Source organism: Schistocerca serialis, chromosome 3 (genome assembly GCF_023864345.2).
Source record: "Schistocerca serialis cubense isolate TAMUIC-IGC-003099 chromosome 3, iqSchSeri2.2, whole genome shotgun sequence".
Classification (NCBI taxonomy): domain Eukaryota; kingdom Metazoa; phylum Arthropoda; class Insecta; order Orthoptera; family Acrididae; genus Schistocerca; species Schistocerca serialis.
This window is the reverse complement of record NC_064640.1, coordinates 496,311,215-496,334,514: the sequence shown is the minus strand read 5'-3', so window position 1 is coordinate 496,334,514 and position 23,300 is coordinate 496,311,215. Positions and strand designations below refer to the sequence as shown.

Genomic DNA, 23,300 nt, shown 5'->3' with positions numbered 1-23,300 from the left:
ACACTCCCCTGTGGCACGCCAGAGGTTACTTTAATGTCTGTAGATGTCTCTCCATTGATAACAACATGCTGTGTTCTGTTTGCTAAAAACTCTTCAATCCAGCCACACAGCTGGTCAGATATTCCGTAGGCTCTTACTTTGTTTATCAGGCGACAGTGCGGAACTGTATCGAACGCCTTCCAGAAGTCAAGGAAAATAGCATCTACCTGGGAGCCTGTATCTAATATTTTCTGGGTCTCATGAACAAATAAAGCGAGTTGGGTCTCAAACAATCGCTGTTTCCGGAATCCGTGTTGATTCCTACAGAGTAGATTCTGGGTTTCCAAAAACAACGTGATACACGAGCAAAAAACATGTTCTAAAATTCTACAACAGATCGACGTCAGAGATATAGGTCTATAGTTTTGCGCATCTGCTCGATGACCCTTCTTGAAGACTGGGACTACCTGTGCTCTTTTCCAACCATCTGGAACCTTCCGTTCCTCTAGAGACTTGCAGTACACGGCTGTTAGAAGGGGGGCAAGTTCTTTCGCGTACTCTGTGTAGAATCGAATTGGTATCCCGCCAGGTCCAGTGAACTTTCCTCTGTTGAGTGATTCCAGTTGCTTTTCTATTCCTTGGACACTTATTTCGATGTCAGCCATTTTTTTGTTTGTGCGAGGATTTAGAGAAGGAACTGCAGTGCGGTCTTCCTCTGTGAAACAGCATTGGAAAAAGGTGTTTAGTATTTCAGCTTTACGCGTGTCATCCTCTGTTTCAATGCCATCATCATTCCGGAGTGTCTGGATATGCTGTTTCGAGCCACTTACTGATTTAACGTAAGACCAGAACTTCCTAGGATTTTCTGTCAAGTCGGTACATAGAATTTTACTTTCGAATTCACTGAACGCTTCACGCATAGCCCTCATTACGCTAACTTTGACATCGTTTAGCTTCTGTTTGTCTGAGAGGTTTTGGCTGTGTTTAAACTTGGAGTGAAGCTCTCTTTGCTTTCGCAGTAGTTTCCTAACTTTGTTGTTGAACCACAGTGGGTTTTTCCCGTCCCTCACAGTTTTACTCGGCACGTACCTGTCTAAAACGCATTTTATGATTGGCTTGAACTTTTTCCATAAACACTCAACATTGTCAGTGTTGGAACAGAAATTTTTGTTTTGATCTGTTAGGTAGTCTGAAATATGCCTTCTATTATTCTTGCTAAACAGATAAACCTTCCTCCCTTTTTTTATATTCCTATTAACTTCCATATTCAGGGATGCTGCAACGGCCTTATGATCACTGATTCCCTGTTCTGCACTTACAGAGTCGAAAAGTTCAGGTCTGTTTGTTATCAGTAGGTCCAAGATGTTATCTCCACGAGTCGGTTCTCTGTTTAATTGCTCGAGGTAGTTACGCCATCACTCATTCATTACTGTATTGTTTGTTTGTCTGTATGCTAAAACCATGTTTGCCTATTTCATATTTTATTGTCTAGTACACGTATGCATTTGAAGGCAGTTGGAAACAGGAGTGGAAGTGATGGAAAGTAATGCTGCTGCTAGTGTCGTGAGGGCACTACTGCCATGGATAACAATACCATTCCCATGCAATGATTGAAAATATGTCAACTTCTGATAGGCTCTGTTCAGGGCTCTGCTCTCTGTGAATAAAATGGCCTCTGACATGGAAATAATGTATTTGCAGGCATACATTCAGTAAAACTTGGCCAATTTTTCTCTCTCTTGAGGGTCATCTCCTACACTTTGTCACCATTCTTCTTTTATATCCATGGTACAGAGTTGACTGTATACATATTGTTTACTTCTTTTAGGAAATGTCCGGGAGAAAAGGATGTGAAGGAATTGTGCAGGATGCCATAATGCTTGGAACACCGGCAACAGACAATCCAAAAGAATGGAAGAAACTGTCAAGAGTAGTTTCAGGGAAAATTATAAATGGGTACTGCAAGTAAGTCTCTTTGTAATTGTTATAATTATTTTACACTTTGTTTTGTGTTGTTAAAGTGAAAATTGTTACACTAGTCAAAAACTTTGGAACTGTTATTTAATGTATCATAATAACTACTAGTCACATTTCTTGTCCGTAACTCTTTAGCTTTAAGCCCAAGGAAATGACAAGTTTTTGTCTGAAACTTGTGTAATTTCAATATCAGTTCAAATTGACACTCTTTGTATGGTTTTCTTCTCCCCCATTCTCTCTCTCTCTCTCTCTCTCTCTCTCTCTCTCTCTCTCTCTCTCTCTCACACACACACACACACACACACACACACACATTAATTAAAAGAAATGGGGAATGGTTAATTGTTTCAGTATACTGAATTGGAAATACACTTATTCAAACTTCATCAGTTGTTTGGTTTAACTTCTTTTTTAAAAAAAAAATTAGTTAAAGACTGTAGGCCATTATCAGTAGCTTAACATGCATATCTGTGTAAACTTTACTGTTTAAAATTGAATGTAGCAACCTTCCCAGCCAAAAGAAATGAATGTTCTTTGGGGAAAAAAAGAAAGAAAGAAAAGAAAGTATTTATTATGATAGGTAATAATAAAATACTGACCAAACATATTAGGACTAATATTGATCCATTACTATTAGTATGAAGTACATTTTAAACTTTAAGAGTGTCAGCAAAAATAATAAAGGAAATATGTCTTGTAAAACTGTTATAGAGCAGCTACTTTAGAGTGTGAAATTCCAAAGTATGAGTAACTCCTATGCCTGCCCACACCTAACAGATGTGTAGTAGTGTGGTGAAAAACATAAATCCAATTTGTGTCATCATCAACATGAATGTATATGACTTTGTGGCAAAAGTTTTTCTGTAGTACTGTAAATGAGAATTGGAAGTAGTGTGGTCTTTACTAACATTTTTAGCTCTACAGGAAAGAGGTTTTTTTTTATATCATTGTAGTGCATTGAACATTCATACACTCTGCTGTTTTGGCTATAAAATTTTGGCGTCCTCATATTGTCATGACATGACACCCAGTGACTACACAAAGTATTTTTAATGTATATTGATAACCAGGAGGCAGGTGCTGTTCTGAATAACAACAACATGTAATACATCTAAAGATGAGCCAGAGTGGTAGTGCTTATAAAAAAAAAAAAAAAAAAAAAAACTGGTTTGGTGTGTGTTTAAAAAATATACTTCGTAACCACCAATTGATGTTTGTTTCTTCAGTCATTGAATGAAAAATTGTGGAGGAATGAAAAGCTTATTTTCAGAAACAAAAGAATGCAATAATTTAATCAATGGCAACAGTTGATGCAGAAACTGATAAATAAAAATATATCTATAAGTAAAATGATCAAGTTGCATGGTATCTTCAAAACTGCCACATACATTAAAGAAGAGCATGTGTTTGTAGAAAACTGAATCTGTAGGAGTAAAGCATTAAGTCTACCACCAGGAATTTTTAGTTGAAGCGTAAGTATTATTTATGAGAGTTAATTATAAAGTTTTAATGGTCAGCTCGAAAAAAATCAAGCTGTGACCTCAAACTTTGTGACAGTGTCTGTCCTTGTCTGCATATTCACCCTTAAATGTAACACATTTTGTCTAAAGATGGATGATTTGTTGAAGACCTCCATTGTAGAAGTCTTCATTTTACCTATTTAGCAAGCATTCCACCTCGAAAATCACATCATCATCATTCCGGAAATGCCTGCTATGTGCTGATACCGTTATCCAAAGAAACATGAAGTAGGCACTGGGTGAAATGTCAGGACAGTATGAGGGAATGGCAAAATTTAATTGGCCTAAATTGCACCGTGTATGACCATTTGATACGTAATGAGGTGGGGTGTTTTTGTGTAACAAAAGCACCCCCCTCAGACAGCATCCTGTGGTGCTTAGCCTGTACAGCCTCCCGGAACCTCATCAAGAGATTTCAATAGTGTGCTTCTGTGGCAGTTTACCTCATAATACCATAATCTGTTTGCTCCACACTGCTTGCTTTGCTCTTGCAGCACTTATCCATGGTAATTAGGTGGCTGAAGATGTCATCTTGACTGACCTGATACAGCTGCAAAATTCCTGCTGCTATTTCAGTGAAGCAGACTGTTTGGACAGTTGTGAAAACCACAGTGAGCATTAACCTTTGTAATATTTAAAATGTCATATGAGGAAGGAAAGACTGATCCGTAACTGATGTTTAGCTTTTTCTGTTAACACATTGTTTATGACAGATCAGTCTTTCAGCACCATAGCCTCAGTTTCTCTTGCATTTCCCACTTTTTTGCACAGAGATTGTCTGCCAGATGGTTCTTTGTTATTCTGACTTGTTCTACTTTATCAGTGGACTGCACCACTTTGTTTAGGCTCATCTGGTGGTGTGCAATGGTACTGTGATACAGGGATTTCATTGTGTACCAAAGCTGCAGATGTGTACCTGCAAAAAATTACTTATGTAACTCCATTTTTTGAGGTGACAATAAAACTTTGATTATCCCTGTAAAAGTAGAAGCATTATTTCAAGTAAAATAATAATGTATAGATTATTATGCTGCAATGTTTCCCACAGTTTAGCTTAGTATTATTGGCTCCTAATTGAAAAAAATAATTGCTTGTGGCATATAATGACCTCACTATAGGTGAAACTTTAACACCTGGGTTCGAGTCCATATGCAGCTTTTCACCCAAAAATATGGCAGATATAATTCATATACGTACAAAACACCAACAGAAAGTTGGACTCATTATCATCTGTGGAATTATACCATGTACTGACAGTAAGAAGAGGTTAGTTCTCATCAATATTGTGTCATCTGTATCTTGATTTATTTATGAAAGAAAAGAAAGTTGCTTTGAAAAAAGTGTGAAACTACCCAATTTGTCGTATGTGAGATTGTCGTTAACTTGACATTATAAATTATGTTGCAGGGAGACCCCATTCAAAAATTCTATGATTTCCGATTTGTCAAAGGATGTCTTTGTATAGTACAATGTAGTCTCTTGATGTATTTATTATTTTGGTGTTAGATTAATTCTTCTCTCATTATTTTGCAGGACAGACTGGCTGCTGAAGTTTTTGTATAGAACTTTTGCAGTTTTTAACAGTGTTGCGGGGCTGAAACCTATTGAGTGTGATGATAGAAGAATACAAAATTTTGATTTAACAGATATTGTTGGAGGTAATTTTTACTTTCTGTATTAATTTACAAGATGATGATCTAATAGGTAATGAAGATATTCCTTAATCCTTGGAGTAATGTGTCTGTATTCGTTTTTCTGTTTGATACTATCATCAGGGAATAAATCTCTTTACATATTGAGTTCTAAAAATTGTTATGTTATACTTCAGTTCAGCAGTTTCAAAAGACTATATGTCTGTCAGAATTTCAGACATTTTATATCAGTTTAGAAAAGAGTAGTTAGTGCAGAATTTTAAGAATCTGCGTGGAGTTGACAATTTCTTTTGGAATAGACCTATTATAGCTGTTCAGTTAGGCCTGCTTTTAAATGGTTTCTCATTAAATATAGGAAACATATGTATTATTGAACAAACTGATTTATATGATTTTTAAGAGGCTTAGAAAAGCAGTTTTATGGTGGTAAATAGAATATCAATGTAAAAGGTATCTGAAGGAAAATTATCATATTTCTTATTTTCTCAAGAGAGAGAGCACTTGTGGATGGTGTGCCAGTTACTATTACTTTTACTGACCTCGCAAGAATTGATGATCAGCTACATGTGACAGTAACCATGTAGAGTTGGTGGAGACAACAATCTTTTGTTTCTGCACATGTTTGCTTTAGTAACTCCTGCTGTAAGCAAATGCAATTTTTCACATCTTTATTATTCAATATATTTTTCTCAGTTTCATTGCCAATATTGTGGTTAGCAACAATTTGCCAGAATCAGTTGTCTCACATCTCAGTTACGGCTGTACCATTCATAAAATGCTACAGATTTTGCACTAGAAAATTCGTGATACTGTTCATCTTAAGTTTTATTAATAGAATGTACAGAAATGGCACAATGTCCAGTCTCTATACTGAAATTTGAGATTCAGTTTACTGTCACAACAGTGTTTTCCCGTGGTCAGATAGGCATAAATATCTCATTTGCTCTCACATCATGCCACCATCAGCTCTCTTTGAATTCCATCTGTAGGCCTGGTACACAACTCCTTCATCTACATCTATGTAAATAGTCTGCAAGCCACCATACATTGCATGGTGGAGGGTACCCTGTACTGCTACTAGTCGTTTCCTTTCCTGGTACCCTCGCAGATGGAGCAAGGGAAAAATGACTGTCTATATGCCTCCTTCCCACAAACCAGTCAAAAGAGAGCAGTACCTGATACGAGACATTAATAACCTTAAACAGTCCTTGTTTTTGAGGCATAGGATAGTTCTGGTCATGGTGGATTATGGGATGTATCACTTCCTGCCAAGCACACTTTGAAATTTTTAACATGGTTTCATTTACAAATCATGAACAACTGCAATCGAGTCTAAGCAGGGTGACAGTACAGGCTGCATCATTGCTTCCCTTTATTTTGGTTCCAAGATGTAGCTATCATGTCAAGTCTTAGCTTATTATTAAGAGATTTTGATTATCTTGAAGACGCATATTTTTGAAGGGATGAATGTTTTCCATCATTGAAACTTCCTTAGCCAGTTAGATATTTTTTTTTACAAGTACTTCACTTCATATACCGAATGAATAAATTTGTGAAACAATGCAAGCTGGTCTGAAGTTTTAAGTGACTGTTTCCCTCATGACTTAGTATTCACTGAAGTCCCCTCAACTTCTGGGTATGACGGATTGTTACAAAGCATAGGTTTTGTTCCCCTTGTGCTGTGGATGGTGGTGTTGACTTCTCATGTGGTTTTCCTCAGGATGCCTGATTCAGATTTTCTTCATCCTCTGGTGCTGGCAGTGGTGGTGGTGGTGGTGGTGGTGGTGGTGAGTCAGGCTGACCAGTCACGCTGCTCGTGCACATCAGTGTACAAAGTGGCAGCTGGTGACTGTGGTGTTTCCACAGCAGTCTTCATTGCTGCAGACGTGTGCACAAAAGGATTTCAACCATGCTCATTAAACGGTTAAACATTGTTATGAGCAGGATGACCAGGCTGCTGAAGTTGCCACTTCTCACAGCATCGGCATAGCTGATGTTGGCTGCCGTGTTGTGGTTTGTGACATAACGGCCACTGCCACTATTTTCTGCGAAGCTGATGCCTCTCCTCCTCTCCTCTGGCTGATGGGGGCAGAGATTGTGAGCTCGTGTTCTGCCTGCACCACTGATTATGGACTGTACTGAATCCCCAGCTCTTGCAGGCTGTCTGTATGCACCTGCAGTGTGTGTTTTCAGGACCATGCACACCTTCTTCTTTGGGTTGGTGTTGCTATGACTGCTACACCTGTGTCCAGTGGCAGGAGCAGCTCTGCACTGGTGATGTCACCCACCAGTCTCTCACCCTATGGTGTGTCCGGGCGTGGTCGTCGGTTAGATTGCTCCTCTGCATTTCTGACATCACACACCTGACTCAGGTGCAGATGACAATCAGAACAGTCTGCCTTATGATTCTTTGGACCCTGTATGGTAATCCACGTGGGCGAGGTAACACAGCTTTGATTCTCTCGTTCTCCACCTTAACGGGCAACTTCACCACCAGTGTGTGCTGTAACAACTTTCAGTTTTGTTCTCTCCTGTGTTCGGGGATTTCATGTGCACCACAGTGCATACCTGAAACTGAGCTCCTAGAGTTCCAATATGAGGTAGTCAGGCTGCATTGACTGCAGGAAGCTGTGAGAGACAGCCTCGATCACCTTTTCTGCATGAGTGGCTTGAGTATAAACTAGCCACTGGCATGTGCCCATTTCACTTATGGTGCTCCTGTAGTCCTCACAGGTGCGAAGGTTGACCCATATCAGGTCTTTTCCTGCTGATTTGACCGCTAAGTCAAACTTGATCCACTGTGAGATGAGCTGCAACAATCTTCTATAATTGCCGTTCACTTGCAAGATGACAAATGGTGGTTATGGCTCTTTCATCTGGGCAGGTTGTAAGTCAAGGGTGTTGGGGCGAGATTCATCCTCTGCTGTGGCTTCTGGTATGTCAGCATCTTCGTCCAGAACTGTAAAGGTGCTGCCTTAGCTGCTGCACTGCAGCTTAGTGTGCCTCTCTGTATCTGATGAATATGGCCAATTTGCTTGACTAGCTACAAGAGTAGACCACCCTCACTTGTCTGCTATAACCTTTCTTCTGCACCCCTTGTTGCTACATGAGATGATTGTGAGAGGATGCTTCTTTCTCGCACCCACTTTTGGTGCTGCATTTGCCTGGAATTTGTGGTGTTTTGGCTGTCACTTTTTATTGAGGAGGAACTCCATGGTTTACCTGTCTGATGTTCCTCCAGACTCTTGCCATTTTGCAGTGCTGTGTTTGCCTGTCATTGGTGGTGCTGTTTCTCACGCAGCTTGCTGTGTTAGATCTCCTCAGTACACATCTACAAGTGCCTTCTGCAACATTGTCCAGCTCAGTCATGATAGCAGTAGTAAATGCTGCTGTCTGTCAGAATTTTGTAGTACACTCTTCTGTTGCAGCTTGGTGTGTGTAGGCACAGTGTCACATGCATCCATCTCTTCTTGCAACTTTGTCACCTGAGACAGCACTACAGGACTGGGAACAAGTGTGACCTCACAGCTTGGCCTCTCCTCTATGAATGAGTAAGCAAGTGCCTCCTCCACAAGTTGATAGAGATGACATTTTAATATTTTTGAGGGGCATTTGTTCAGTCTATATTCTGCATTTTCAAGCACCATGTATAATGTTTTTCTGCAGTGCTGCTCCAAACTTTTGTGGGAGTTGAAGTACAACAGTAGTTAAACAGGGAAGAGGGCCCTCACAGTTGGTTTTGGCTGCTGTGGGAAGAGACTACACTCTATCAAGTAATCAGTAGGAGATCAAACAGTGTTATTAAGATTTTGGAGAACATGATGGACTGGTGAGAAAGAGCAGTGCTATGTGTACCCCACAGTGGTTTATATAGTTTATTTACAGGGTCACTGAGGTCAGTACATCAGGTAATGTGTTTTAATGCAGCGTCTTCGTCCAGAACTACGAATAGACTGCCTGAGCTGCTGCACTGCAGTGCTTGTATGTCAGAAAGGTAGCAATGTTTCTGTACGTATTGAGAAGCTAGACACTATTGTAGAAGTGTAGTTGATGAAGTGGAGCGCAGTCTTGGGAAAATTATTGATAAGCATTTGTTTATACAGAGAAGTTAATGGAAAAAGATATAGTGTATCGAAAGAAGTAACTATTTAGAAGCGATCATTATTTTCCGCAGACTGTATCAATATTTATTAGTTATGACAATAATATCTCAAAAAAGAAAGTAAAAACAGCAACATATTCATGTGTTAGGAAAACAATACTTTCTTTTTTTTGGTCATCAGTGTTCCGACTGGTTTGATGCGGCGTGCCACAAATTCCTCTCCTGTGCCATCCTCTTTATCCCAGAGTAGCACTTACAACCTACGTCCTCAGTTCATTGCTGGATGTATTCCAATCTCTGTCTTCCTCTACAGTTTTTGCCTTCTACAGCTCCCTCTAGTACCATGGAAGTCATTCCCTCATGTCTTAACAGATGTCCTATCAACCTGTCCCTTATCCTTATCAGTGTTTTCCACATATTCCTTTCCTCTCCGGTTTTATGTAGAACCTCCTCATTCCTTACTGTGGTATAGTTAATGCCCACACCGTGGCGCCTGCAGCTGCATGGCCGCGGTCTTTATGTCATACAGCCAACGGCCGGCACGCCCGCTTATGCATAGCTCTGCACAGCTGTACAGTGCAGGCGCAGGCATCACACACTTAGTGCCTCCCCACTGTCATGGCAACCTCGGCCGGCGTCCTCCCGAGAGATAGTTACATGAGGCCGCACCGCCAATCGTATCAGGACACGACAAGCGGACTCGGTTATGGTGGGCATATTCCTCCACCACTCGCCCTACATAGCCGCATATGCCGCCATGCCGGGCAGTCTCGTGTTGGGCTACCTACTTGCAACGTCGACGTCGCACCCAGGAAACGACGCTACACTGTACTACGACTGTTTACCATACCGGACTTGGACTCTGCAGCCCAGTCGCTGCTCTCGATCAAGCACCAAGTTGTGTTAGTATAGTGGAACTGTTGGCAATAAACAGAATTTGGAACTCATGCCAGTCGTTATTTGTTGTTTCTCCAATTACGGATACAACACTTACCTTATCAGCCCACCTAATTTTTAACATTTGTCTGTTGCATCATATCTCAAATGCTTTGATTCTCTTCTGTTCTGGTTTTCCTACAGTCCATGTTCCACTACCATACAAAGCTGTACTCCAGATGCACAGTCTCAGAAATTTCTTGCTCAAATTAAGGCCTGTTTTTAATACTAGCAGACTTCTCTTGGCTAGGAATGCCCTTTTTGCAATTGTTAGTCTGCTTTTGATGCTCCATGCTCCATCCATCATTGGTTATTTTACTGCCTAGGTAGTAGAATTCTTTAACTTCATCTACTTTGTGACCATCAATCCTAATGTTAAGTTTTTCACTGTTCTAATTTCTGATACTTCTCATTACTTTCGTCTTTCTTCAGTTTACTCTCAATCCATATTCTGTACTCATTAGATTGTTCATTCCATTCAGCAGAACATGTAATTCTTTTTCACTTTCACTTAGGATAGCGATGTCATCAGCGAATCGTATCATTGATATCGTTTCTCTTTGAATTTTAATTCCAGTCCTGAACCTTTCTTTTATTTCCATCATTGCTTCTTCGATGTATAGATTGAACAGTAGGGGCGAAAGACTACATTCCTGTCTTACATCCTTTTGAATTCGAGCACTTTGTTCTTGGTTGTCCACTCTTATTATCCCTTTTGGCTCTTGTACATACTGTATATTACCTTACTGGGCATCAAAAATCACCAATGACTTCCATACAAAATGGATGTTTCCAAGGTACTGCAAAAACACCAGCTACACAATTTTTATCAACAGTATGTCTGCACTTGTGAACTTGCATCATGTTTATGTAATGGGTACGGGAGCAATGTATGAATAAATATTATTTACATGACTACATAATATTCACCATTGTAGTTTGGGTCAGCAAACATTTTGTATTTAGTAATCAAAACTATGTATGTGGACTGCTGTAAATGTCAGTGCAACACTTGTGATGAGCTATCTACTAGAATTATTTTGAATATATGGATGAGCATTATGAGTGATTGCTTTTTAAAACTGTATTTTGTTCCATCCTAATAGCTGTTACAGTTTATTTGCAGACTATTTAAAGAGTGTGCTAAGCTGCTGCATCAGTGATGTTCTTTAGGTATCTGTGACATTAGTTGTTACAGTTATGCCAATAAATTGAGTCTATGGGGATTACCAATGGAGCCTCTCACAGTAGCAGTATCAGCAGCCACAGTTAATGTTTTTTGCTTAGTTGTGTGTTTACATGAAATTAGTGCATGTTTTAAAATTTTACATTCTAGCTTCGTGGATCAGCGACCTTTGAAAATCTAGCTCAACAGTGCATCAGATTTTGCAGTTGGGAAAATCAACCACTTGTTTACTCAATGTATTGTATGATTTCTATTCTTTAGATCCTTTCATGTGTCTATTTAATTCTGTCTAATACTGAAAAATGAATAGGGGAATGTTTTAGTTGAGGTCAACGGCAGGGAGAATTGACAGTTGTTAATGAATAATCACAAGCTGTGTTACAAACAGCCAACAGGCTTTAGTATGCTGCCCTGCACTGCAGCAGCTATCGGCTCTCTAATTTAATGTATTTGGCACATAAGAGTGTTCTGATGTTTCCCTAGATCTCTGATGATGCTGCATCTATAGGCATGCTTGTCCTTTATAAAGTTCATCTTCAACTGAAAGTGAATGGGGTGAACCATTGCATCTCAGGGCTGAAGTCTGTAATGGGTACTGGCCACAAGTTTGTCCTGTTATGTGTTAACAACAGGTGTGAGATGTTGATTGACGCTGAAATGGCACCAGAGGTTGTTTCATTTGTTGGTACTCGTCAATCTTATAGTAAGGCATGAACTTTGTACAGACACATGGATTGCTCATCTTAGTGTCATGTCAAAACCATGATCAAGTCCAAATCTGAGGGCAAGGTCATTTACAACTGAAAGCAAATTTGTTTCTGACACCAACTTACAGCTGGAACAGAACTGGCCTGGATAGAGTGCAGCTACAGATTGTGGACGAAAATATGGAACTGCCAATACACAACACATTACCATGCCTAATACAGTGTAGGAAATCTATTGACATTCAAAACAGCTTCCAGTCATCTCGGAATGGATAAATATATGTCCTGTATAGCTTTTAAGGTAATGTTATACCATTTTCCCTGCCAAATGGCGTAAAGTTCAGATAATGGTGATGGAGGTGGATAGTGGTCACATGGCCGTCTTTCCAAAGCAAAGGCACAGTAATATTGAGATCTGATGACTGTGGTGGCCGGGGTAATTTGAAAATTCATCCTCATACTTGCAGAATCAGTTCTGAATGATAGAAGCTGCATGAACATGAACCCTGTCATTTTGGAACACACAATCACCACTGGGGAACTAACAATGTACCATGTGATAGATCTGGTCAGCCAGAATGGTCACATAATCCTTGGCAGTAATGTGACCTTTCAGAGTAACCATGGGGCCCATGGAATACCATGATATGGCTGCTCAAATAATCATTGAACTTCCATCATGTTTCACTCTTCTTCTTTTGGTAAGATGCTCAGAGATAAACAAAGTTTTGCAGAGATGGGCAGAATGTTTTAAAGATATACTCAATACCACCTCAGACCACATACCAAGAGATCCACAAGAACAGAAGGAGAATATAGAGGCAAGAGAAGATGAAAGGCAAGAAGCAAAAAGACCAGCAATGCAGGCAGGTGGAGTCAGTGATACATAAATTTAAAAATAACCATGCACCTGGTGAAGACAGGGTAGTGTCAGAACTTATAAAATTTGGCAGTCATCCTCTATATAATACCTTTGTAAATGTCAAGCTGTAGTGCTGACATTTCAATATGTAAAGCATAGTTTTCTATTGCAGAACCACAAGATCATTAGTCATGAACAAATAAAATTAATACAGCAAAAGAGGAAAATGCCCCTTTCTTTAATATGAAAATGTTTTCTGTAGATCATTTGCTAAAGAGGCCCTTTTCCAGTAGATTTTAGGAGAAGAAATTGAGATTTAAAGAGTTAGTTAGATCTCCAAACGTAAATCTAACAATGTGAGGGTATGGGACAAAGCTCACCAGTTTGGCTGAAACTATGTGAACAGAAGCAGGTAGATGTCCCTTTCAGGTTCCTGGAAGATTTTGTTTGAATGGACCATAGGAAAAAGTAAAATGCTCTCAAAACATATACACATAGAGTATCAGAAATGGCATAGTAACCAAGTGGTTAAGAGAGGGTATCCACAAACCTACTGTGGTTTGATTCCTGCTGGTTCCATAATTTTATTTTATTTCTTATAATGTTAAACAATTAATTGTAAAATTTAACTATATTTAAACACTTCATTTTATACATAGAAAATTAATAATTCAGTTTAGAGGTGATTACTACCCCTGCAAGTCAAAGGGATATAGCCCACCACATTGTATCTCTTGGGTAAATAATCGTGTGAGCTGCTGCTGCGCAATCAAGAAAAGGCCACTGAACTTAGAGTAACCATCCTGCTCTAGGAATCCAGATAGATTACACAGGTAACGATATTTTGATTTTGCTTGCCTTGTTCATTCCTGAGATCCAGTAGACTGCACTTACAGGAGTCAAGGTTTATACCATCTGTCTTGACTTCATAAAAGCTTTCGATACAGTTCTGTACTGTCATCTTGTAAACAAATTAAATAATGAAAAGAGTAAAGGTAACAATTCTTATGATATAGCTGAAGTGTTGGGTCATGAAAAGGCACTTAAACAGGATTTCTAACTTTCAGACAAATCCTTAAAAACACACACACACACACACACACACACACACTGCAGTTCGACATGGGTTAATGGTTGCATTAGGTTGAGTGGACAAGGGGAGAAAGGAGACAGGCATTGTGATGGAGGTTGGGGGAAGAGTGTTTGACAGCTGGAAAGGGCAGGCAACAGGCATATGTTTTAGGAAAGTAGGACCATTGAGCTTTTTATGGCCACAGGCAGCAGGAGTTGTGCACAACACACATTGATTTGGAGGAGTGGACTGGGAAGAGGAGATAGAACAGAGGTAGAGAGAGACAGCGAAGAAGAGGGTGTAAGTGCAGGATGGGTGACATTATGGTCATGGTGCAGGATAGAAGAGGGTATGGGGCAAGGATAGAGCTGTGTGTGGGGCAGAGACTAGTGGACACTGAGGTTAGGATTACAGGATCAACAGATGCGTTGCTAGGCTATTCCCATCTATATAATTCAGACAAGCTAGTGGTTGGACAGAAGGATCCAGATAGTGTAGGTTGTGAAGCAACCATTGAAATCAAGCATCTTGTCCTCAACTGCTCGTTCTGCCACTAGCTGGTCTACTCTGGTCTTGACCCAATTATGTAGTGCTATTCATTTGGATGGACAGATGGTTGGTTGTCATGCTCACATAAAATGCTGAGCAAAAGTTACAGCAGAGCTGATATATGACATGTCTGCTTTCACAGGTGGCCCTGCCTCTGATAGAATAGGATATGTCTGTGTTGAGACTTTAGGTGTATGGGCTAGGTGGGTGTAAGGCCTGTCTAGTGCACTCACCCAACACATCCTATTCCAGTCCCATCATACACATAACCTGTCTTGTCAGGCAGAGTATGGTGCTTAAAGGCTTAACTTGATCAAGTTGACATCACTCTCTGTACATATTGCTGATGACTTCAGTCAAAGGTGACTCAGAAAAAGAGGCTCTATTCCTTGACAAGTATGTTCACTTAATTAGATACCACTTTTTTATCTTTTTAAATATCTGTAGGTTTAGTTAAAAGTTCATGACTGTAATGACACACCCGTAGAGACAGTAGAGCCATTGCCAAGAGACATTTCTGCTTATTATCCTCTACAAACTATGTCACTACTGTTAAAATGTTCATGACACACCATGCTAAAGCACTTCATTACCTATATCAAACTTGGTGTGGGGATTGGAGTGAGTGAGGCTGGTGGGGTGGGGAGGTGTATAACACTTGAATATTTTTGTAAATGTAAATGCAATCTCTCATAGCGTGACTGGAAAGTGCTACTACTTTCTGCTGTATATTTATAGGATTTGGCTGAGGTGTTTATGAAGTGAGGCTATTTCTTGTGTCTCTCCATTTTTTGCTTCTCCACCATATCTGGAAATGTGAATCATTGTTATTTCAGATCCTTACATAGATTCCTCCTCCTAATATTTAAATTTTCACAGATCAGCCAGTACATTATGACCACCTACCTAATATCTGATATGTCCATCTTTGGCATGGATAACAGTGGCGACACTCTGTAGCATGGAAGGAGAGAGTTGGCACCACATTTGCACACATCATCGGCATGATGAAGAAGAAATCGGGATTCATCAGACTGTGCAACACTCTGCACTGCACAAACATCCAGTGCCAATGGTCACAGGCCCATTTCAGTCGTAGTTGCCAATGTCATGGTGTTAACATTGGCACATGCTTGAGTCATCGGCATCATTAGGAGTGTTCAGTGCACTGTGTGTTCCGGCACACTTGTACTTGGCCCAGCATTAAAGTCTGATGTTAGTTCCACCACAGTTCACCACCTGTCCTGTTTTACATGTCTGCCCAGCGTATGACATCCGACATCTGTAACAAGGGTTGGCCGCACAACGCCACAATGTCTGGATATTGTTTCACCTTTGTTTCGCCACTCCTCGAACACCCAACAAATCTTGCAGTTTCTGAAATGCTTCTGCTGAGCCTCTGGGTCATCACACTCTGCCATCGGTCAAAATCAGATAGATAATACACCTTCTTCATTCTACACATGTACAGAATGCTCACTGATACTACTTGCACCACGCAAATGTCTGATTAGCATTCATTCCTTGCCAGGTAACACTGCTATTACCTGTTTGGGTTTATATCGATAGGAGGTTGGTGGTCATAATTTTCTGGCTGATCAGTTTAAATCAATTAATGTATATAAAGCCTTTGCTGATGAGAACATTGCTCTAATGCTACAGATCTATTAATAATCTGACATGCCGTACTATATACAGATACACTGTGGTTGGGGTAGAGCAGTAGAAAATCCATATACTCACATTATGGATGGGCTGGTTTCGTAACTTCATACAGACTTGATTTTGATTTGTCATGGCTTCTGAGAACTGCTGTGAGTTACATATTGTGATGATGCCATAATATTGTTACTAATTTGCATTATCTTCACTCAGTATCAAAATAAAATCTTCCAAATAGAGAAACTTCCTGGCAGATTATAACTGTGTGCCGGACCGAGACTCAAACTCGGGACCTTGGTCCGGCACACAGTTTTAATCTGCCAGGAAGTTTCATATCAGCACACACTCCGCTGCAGAGTGAAAATCTCATCCTGGATTACAAATAGTGATGAAAAATCCTGTTAATATAAACATATCTTGACATGGTTTAATACTTTTGCCATTAAACTGCATAGGAATTATGACAACGAGATATGTATTTTCTCTTCTAATGAATACTGTCACGTAAAAGTTGCTGTAGTTCATATCTTCCTCCAGTACACCCCATTTCTACTTTCATGTGTTTACCTGTGTTGCAAAATATGGGTATTTCTACTAGAAATGTTTTAATGACATTAATTTTTTCAGGGCACAGAGACTATCCAGACAAACTAGATGCAATTCTGAAAGCCATAGGCATTCGTACAAAGGAAGTGGATCCAGACACAGTCTCTGCATTAAAGAAATCTTCATCTGAAATTGCATACGGCCCTACGACAAAGGTAATCAAAATATTTGTAAACAAGGCTTCAATAAAACGTTTTAAGTATTTTCATTTTATAAATGTTGCCTTCATTATTGACAAGAGTATAATTTTTGTGGTATATCTGCTACTAAAAATTTATGTGTCAAAAGTTACGGTGATACAGAATCCGTGCAGTTGTTAACTTTTGCGTTTGGATTTAGTGTTTTAACACTCAGGTGCATTTCATGTATGAAGATATTTCATTAAAATTTCTCTGTGCAGCCTTCATATTGGAGGAAAAATGTCTTCATGTATTTTCACTCTGGAAAGATTAATTTTGCCATTTGTCATAGCATTTCAGTCTTTACTGAAGATCACATTTTTATTTACATTCATTGTAAACTGATACTGTAGAGTACTGAATGGAATATAAATAATAAAAGGAGTTAAGGTAACCACTCACCACACATCATATTTACCCACTATAAGGCGAGGTTGTTCTCATTTTTGTCATTCAAAAACAATAGGGTGTCTTAAATTTGCTGATAAATAAACTTTGATTGTTGAGGAAATTGTTGTTGTTAAATTACGTAATAGCTTAATGTAGGGGTTGTCTTACATACAGAGGTGAAGTTTTGGTAGCTGAGATAGCATGCAGATGTATTTGACAATTTCAGAAGTGTAGGATGGAGGGCAGTGGCACCAGGTTGGCCAAATATGGGGAGGATAGTGGTGAACAGTCAGCAAATTTCATCATGCTGCCAACTATGGGACTGCATCCTGTGTCCCTTCCTTGCCTCTTCTCTCTCTCTCTCTTTTAAATTAGCACATGTGAACTGTAGTTCACCTGAATCTAAATGTAGTCAGAACCGAATTGACTTTAAAAATGGACAAATAATCTGCAACTGTATATATTTCTACAGTAGGCAAATTAATTCTAATATAGATGTGTTCACACAGAACATCCAAAACACAGCATAATGAAACAAAATGTTCAGCAGTGGCACTAAATCAGCTAATGCTCGAAAGCACAGTTGATTTTCAAAATTGGCAACAAATGGTGTAGTGTGCTGTTAACTTGAAGTGGTCAGATTTCTTCCAGTTCAGCAAAATGGAGCTGTGAGGATAACATATTATGGTTATTCAGTTTGCTCAATACTGTAACGACAGTAAATTGTAGCCATCGATAATGGATTCAAATGCCATGACTCTGTTGAGAAACATGAATATATGAGTTTGCAGCTGACAACATGAAACTGATTTTAAGTTAGATATGTACTATGTAAAACATTTGTGACATATCGCAGTCATATTCTGCACTTATAATAAACAGTGAAACCCAGCTATAACACTTTTCTAGGGTCTTCAAAAAAATTGTGCAAAATGTGGGAAATAACGTTTTAAGCGGTAAAAGTTACATTTAGGATACCCACTTGCATTTTTGCACTGTATGTATGATATATGTACACAACAGGCATCAAACGACTTGTCAGCAACATGTTTATTATCTAATAAAGGGCTATTATCTAATAAAAACAGCTGATGTAACTGGAACTGATAACTGTCTGTGAAGCAGGAATGTTTGACTCAGTTTCATAGGTTTTTGAAAGCCTTATTTAAATAATGAAATACTGCACTAGTTACGTATTTTTTCATGCTTAGCATGACACGTTTTGAGAATTTTTTATCGTTGTCAAGTGCAAATATGTACATATGCATTTTGTGTGGTGTTTGAACACGTGATATTCTGTGTAGGTACTTTAGGTGTCTCTTTGAGGTTATTGGGTACTGTGCCTCCTCAGTTATGTGGAAAACCACACACACACACACACACACACACACACGCACACACACAAACTATCACTCTCATTGTTTGTGTAATATAAAAAATACATACGTAAATACTGCACTTGACAATGAGAATAAATTCTTGAAACACAGTTTGCTCAGCATGGAAAAATATATAACTAGCATTGTCTTTAAACTGAAAACATTTGAGCAGTGCAAAGTGAATGACCGTGTCAACTAGCACTACAAGTGGACAAATGCCAAAACATGCTAAATGTGGTTCAACAAAAGTGTGAAGATGATCACAACAATCACGAAACTGCATTTGCACAGTAGATACAGTTTGAAAATCATTGCGATTGGTCATGAATCTTTATTCGAACAAACCTAGTTAGTCCCATCAACCACCATACCAAGTACAGCTTGGCAGCAACGGGAGATACAGCATGAATTGTTCCAACTTTTACACATTTACCAGTTCAAATCTGCTGAGTAACATGGGATGGCCATCATGCCAACGTCATTTTTTTTCTCCACAAACGTTTTTCTGTCATGCGTAAATTGTGGGAAAATTGTAAATATTCTCGCAGAAGTAGTTGAGTAGCACCGTGGTGTAGTGGTTATGATACTAAACTGTTGCATGGAAGGTCATGAGTCCAAAACTCACCTGGACTGTACAATTTTAATTTCTATATTCGGTCAAGTACATTCTAGAAGTATCCACAAATGTCAAGAATCATTGTACTGGAATGTTCTGTAGCTGTATGTATAGTTTATGTGTTCTGGCCGGAGGAAGTTTGCTCTGCGCTCTTGTATGTGCAAGTACTGAATAAACCTTTGTTAAGTGAAGTTAGTGTTCGTCATTCATCTAATTACACCTTCTTCTACATGACATTATTCTTGTGAAGGCACTGGGTATTGGAACTTGTGATGGCGCGCATTATTGACGACACAGTGGCTCCCATCTGGCCACGACAGAACCGCCATTTACGTGGCGAGAAACCCAAGTTCAAGCCATATTCAACAGATTGCAATCTATCAGAGACAGAAGAAGAAGAGGACATTACGATGACAGCAACTGTGTGCCGCCACATGAGACATCGTTCCGGGTTCTCTGGTGATGATGGCCAAGATCCAAACAAGTGGCTGAAGGTATATGAGCATATAGCCAAATTTAACAAATGGGATGACACCGTGTGTTTGGCTAACGTATTTTTTTACTTGGAGGGCACTGCCAAGCAATGGTATGAGAACAACGAGGAGAAGTTCACAAACTGGGAAGTATTCCAGGCGGAACTGCGCAAGTATTTCGGAGACACACGACGACAGAAGTACAAGGCTGAAGATAAATTAAAGATGCAGGGCACAGCATCCAGGAGAAACTACAGCATCCTATGTTCAAAATGTCTTGGAGCTGTGTAAAATAGTGGATCCTAGAGGAGGAAGATAAGGTTGCATATCTCATGAAAGGTGTTGCTGAGGACGTGTATCAAGCCCTACTCCTGAGGGAGGTTCCAACAGCAGACAACTTCATAAAATGGTGCCAGTATACCGAGACAATGCATCAAAAAAGAATTACATGTAAGAAGTTTGAATGGATTCCAAACATCGTATCGATGTCTGTGATGGAGGAAGCAACTGATTTCACAAGTGTGGAAGTTCAGAAGGCACTTGGATTTCACAGCGAGCAAAAACCAAGACACTTCGAGAGGTCATAAGGGGGGAAATGGAACAGACATTGAACCCAATCTCTCGTCCTTCATTTCCCTTTAAAACGGTGAAAAAGTCAAGACCCAGGACATGTGGTGCGTTATTGTCGAGAAAGGCGATGGATATTTGATGACGCCCGTGCCAGAAGACACCAACTCTGGGACAACGAAGATGAATAAGAAGATGTGGGTGCAGGACGACATAGGTCACCATCGCTGCAAGCTAGCCGCTGAAGAGGACACTCCCCAACACGCCAATCAAGGTCTCAATTGCCCTTTAGAAGCTCCAGCCGATCACCTAGCCGCCACAACCTGGAAAACTAAAGGGTGCAACCTACCTTGGAGGTGTGGCCACCGAAGAGAAAAATCCTTCGCCGCCGATCACTACAAAGATGAAAGGAAACTACGTCGATATCCTCATCGGTGGCCGACAAGCCCAAGTTCTTGTGGACTCTGAAGCATCATATTCAGTCATTTTGGAGAAGTACAGTCGCCAATTGCAGAAAACCGTATTCGTTGACAACAAAATATCTATGCTGAAGGTGTATAATAGGAAATATGTAAAACCTACAGGAAGATATACCATTCATGTGGGTATAAGTGGCTGTACACAGCCCTCAGAATTCATTGTCTTACAAGAGTGTAGTCATGACGTCATTCTCGGATGGGACTTTCTGAAAGCTTCTCAGGCAATTATAGATTGTGGTCGCTCGAAGATTATGCTAGACGAGATGAGATACTGTGGACAGGAAGATGCACATCCGAGTGTATGGAGACTGTGTGCTGGATGAAGTGGTCATTCCTGCAGTCAGCACTAGAAAGGTAACTGTCACATGTCATGCCACTCATCAACCCATGGATCTTGTAGTGGGATGTAAGAGAAGCATACCACTGAAGAATAACTTGGTCACCCAGCCTCTGTCATCTCGTTTAAGAACGGATTCAGTGAATTGTGGATAGTTAACTGTCACCAAGAACCACAGATCCTTCCAAGACGCATGTGCATAGCAAACGCTGAGCGTCATAGAAGCCTCCGTGCCGAGTCTGTGGGCGAAATTAGCACTACCACTATGAGACAAGATCTTCTAGCTTGACTACCACCAGATCTCACTAAGGAACAACAGAAAAAGCTATTTGCGATTCTTCAAGGGTTCTCTGAATGCTTCAATCCACAGGTGAACAGCAAATTAGACAAATCGACGGTGAAGCACCGGATTAGCACAGGAGACCATCAACCAATAAGCCAAAGAGTATACCGTGTGTCAGCAATGGAACATCGAATAATTCGCGACGAGATACAGAAAATGATGAAGAATGACATCATTTACCCTTCGCAGAGCCCATGGTCATCACTAGTAGTCCTCGTCAGGAAGAAGAATGGCAGTTGGCGCTTTTGTTTTGATTACAGGAAGCTTAATAAGATAACTAAAAAGGATGTTTACCCTCTTCCACAAATTGACGATACGCTAGATTGTCTGAAGGAGGCTAACATTTTCACATTTCCTTTTCTAGGAGAATGCTGACTTAACAACACATGACCAATAGCCATTCTTGCAGAACACGTAAACAACACATGACCAATAGCCATTCTTGCAGAACACGTACTTCAGGTGAATGATTTCAGACTCCAAGTGGTGTTCATCAGAAATGGTGTTTGCTCTGTGTACTTGTGTATTTAAAGCTGCTATCTTCTGTAGCAGATGGTGAAAGCTTTGGACACTCAGATATAAATCAGTGTGAATCAGCTTGCAGTACCCTGTGGGGTCAAAACATCCATCTGACTTTTGTTGTATCACAGCGTCTAAAAACAGCATCCTTCCCTCTTTTTCTGTCTTGGCGGTGAACTGGATGTCTAGGTGCATGCTTTTTATATGTTCCTGGAAGTGCTCAAGAGCTTCTACACTGTGTGGTCAGACCATAAATGTGTCATCAACGTAACAATAAAATGAAGTTGAATGAAGGGGAGCTGAATTCAATGCACATTCCTCAAAATGTTCCATAAAAAAACATGGCTATGGGTTCTCTGTTGTCTCCAACAATTGCCAGCTTTTTTTACGGAGCATTTTTAGGAATGCATGAGCTAGGGGTGGCAAGTATAGGGGCTTGCACAATTGTAACAGCCAGTGGGAAGTGTCATATGCTTAAGGTGACTTGGGGACGTGAATTGGAAGGTGATGACAGGATAGAGGAAGGCGAAACTGCTGGGTGGAGGGTGTGGGGACACTGGGTTACCCGAGATTGAGGCCAGAACAATTATGGGAGTAGAGGATGTGCTGTAAGGACAGCTCCCATCTACGTAGTTCAGAGAAGCTGGTGGTGGAGGGAAGAATTCAGATGGGCCGAGTTGTGTAGCAGCCATTGAAATTGAGCATGTTGTGCTCAGCTGCATGTTGTGTCATCAGGTAGTTAACTTTGTTCTTGACAACAGTTTGGCACTGCACATTCACCCTGGAGGACAGCTTGTTGGCAGTTGTACCAACATAAAAGACAGTGCAGTGTATGCAGCAGTGTTGGTATATGACATGGCTATGTTCACAGCAAGCATGGCATCTGACGTAGAGTACACCTGTGACAGGACTTTAGTAGGAGGTTCTATTTGTATTGCTTGGGCAGGTTTTGCACCTTGGTCTGTCACAGAGTGAATCTCCTAGTCAACTTCTCATAGCACCCAGGCCCTGCCTAGTTGACAACCTTCATTCACCACGTCCTCTACAACTCCCTCCCAACACCCCGTAAAACCCATGATACAAGCCAACCCAAAACACTGTTGTTAACCTCTCCACCAAAACTCTTAGTTCCACAGAAGTTTCAGTCCTATCCAAAACCAAGTGAGGTGGCCCAGTGGTTAGCACCCTGGACTCGCATGTGGGAGAAT

The 23,300-nt window shown here is 40.2% G+C and overlaps 1 protein-coding gene across 2 annotated transcripts in view; it reads left to right on the top strand.

The window, feature by feature from the left end:
* LOC126469524 (transmembrane and coiled-coil domain-containing protein 4-like) overlaps positions 1 to 23,300 on the top strand; it is a 124,555-nt gene that overhangs the window by 88,035 nt on the left and 13,220 nt on the right. For both annotated transcript variants that reach the window (XM_050096643.1, XM_050096644.1), the window contains 3 exons: positions 1,808 to 1,944; positions 5,010 to 5,134; positions 16,832 to 16,965. In XM_050096643.1, the coding sequence (XP_049952600.1) occupies positions 1,808 to 1,944; positions 5,010 to 5,134; positions 16,832 to 16,965 (396 nt within the window). The remainder of the gene's footprint in view (positions 1 to 1,807; positions 1,945 to 5,009; positions 5,135 to 16,831; positions 16,966 to 23,300) is intronic.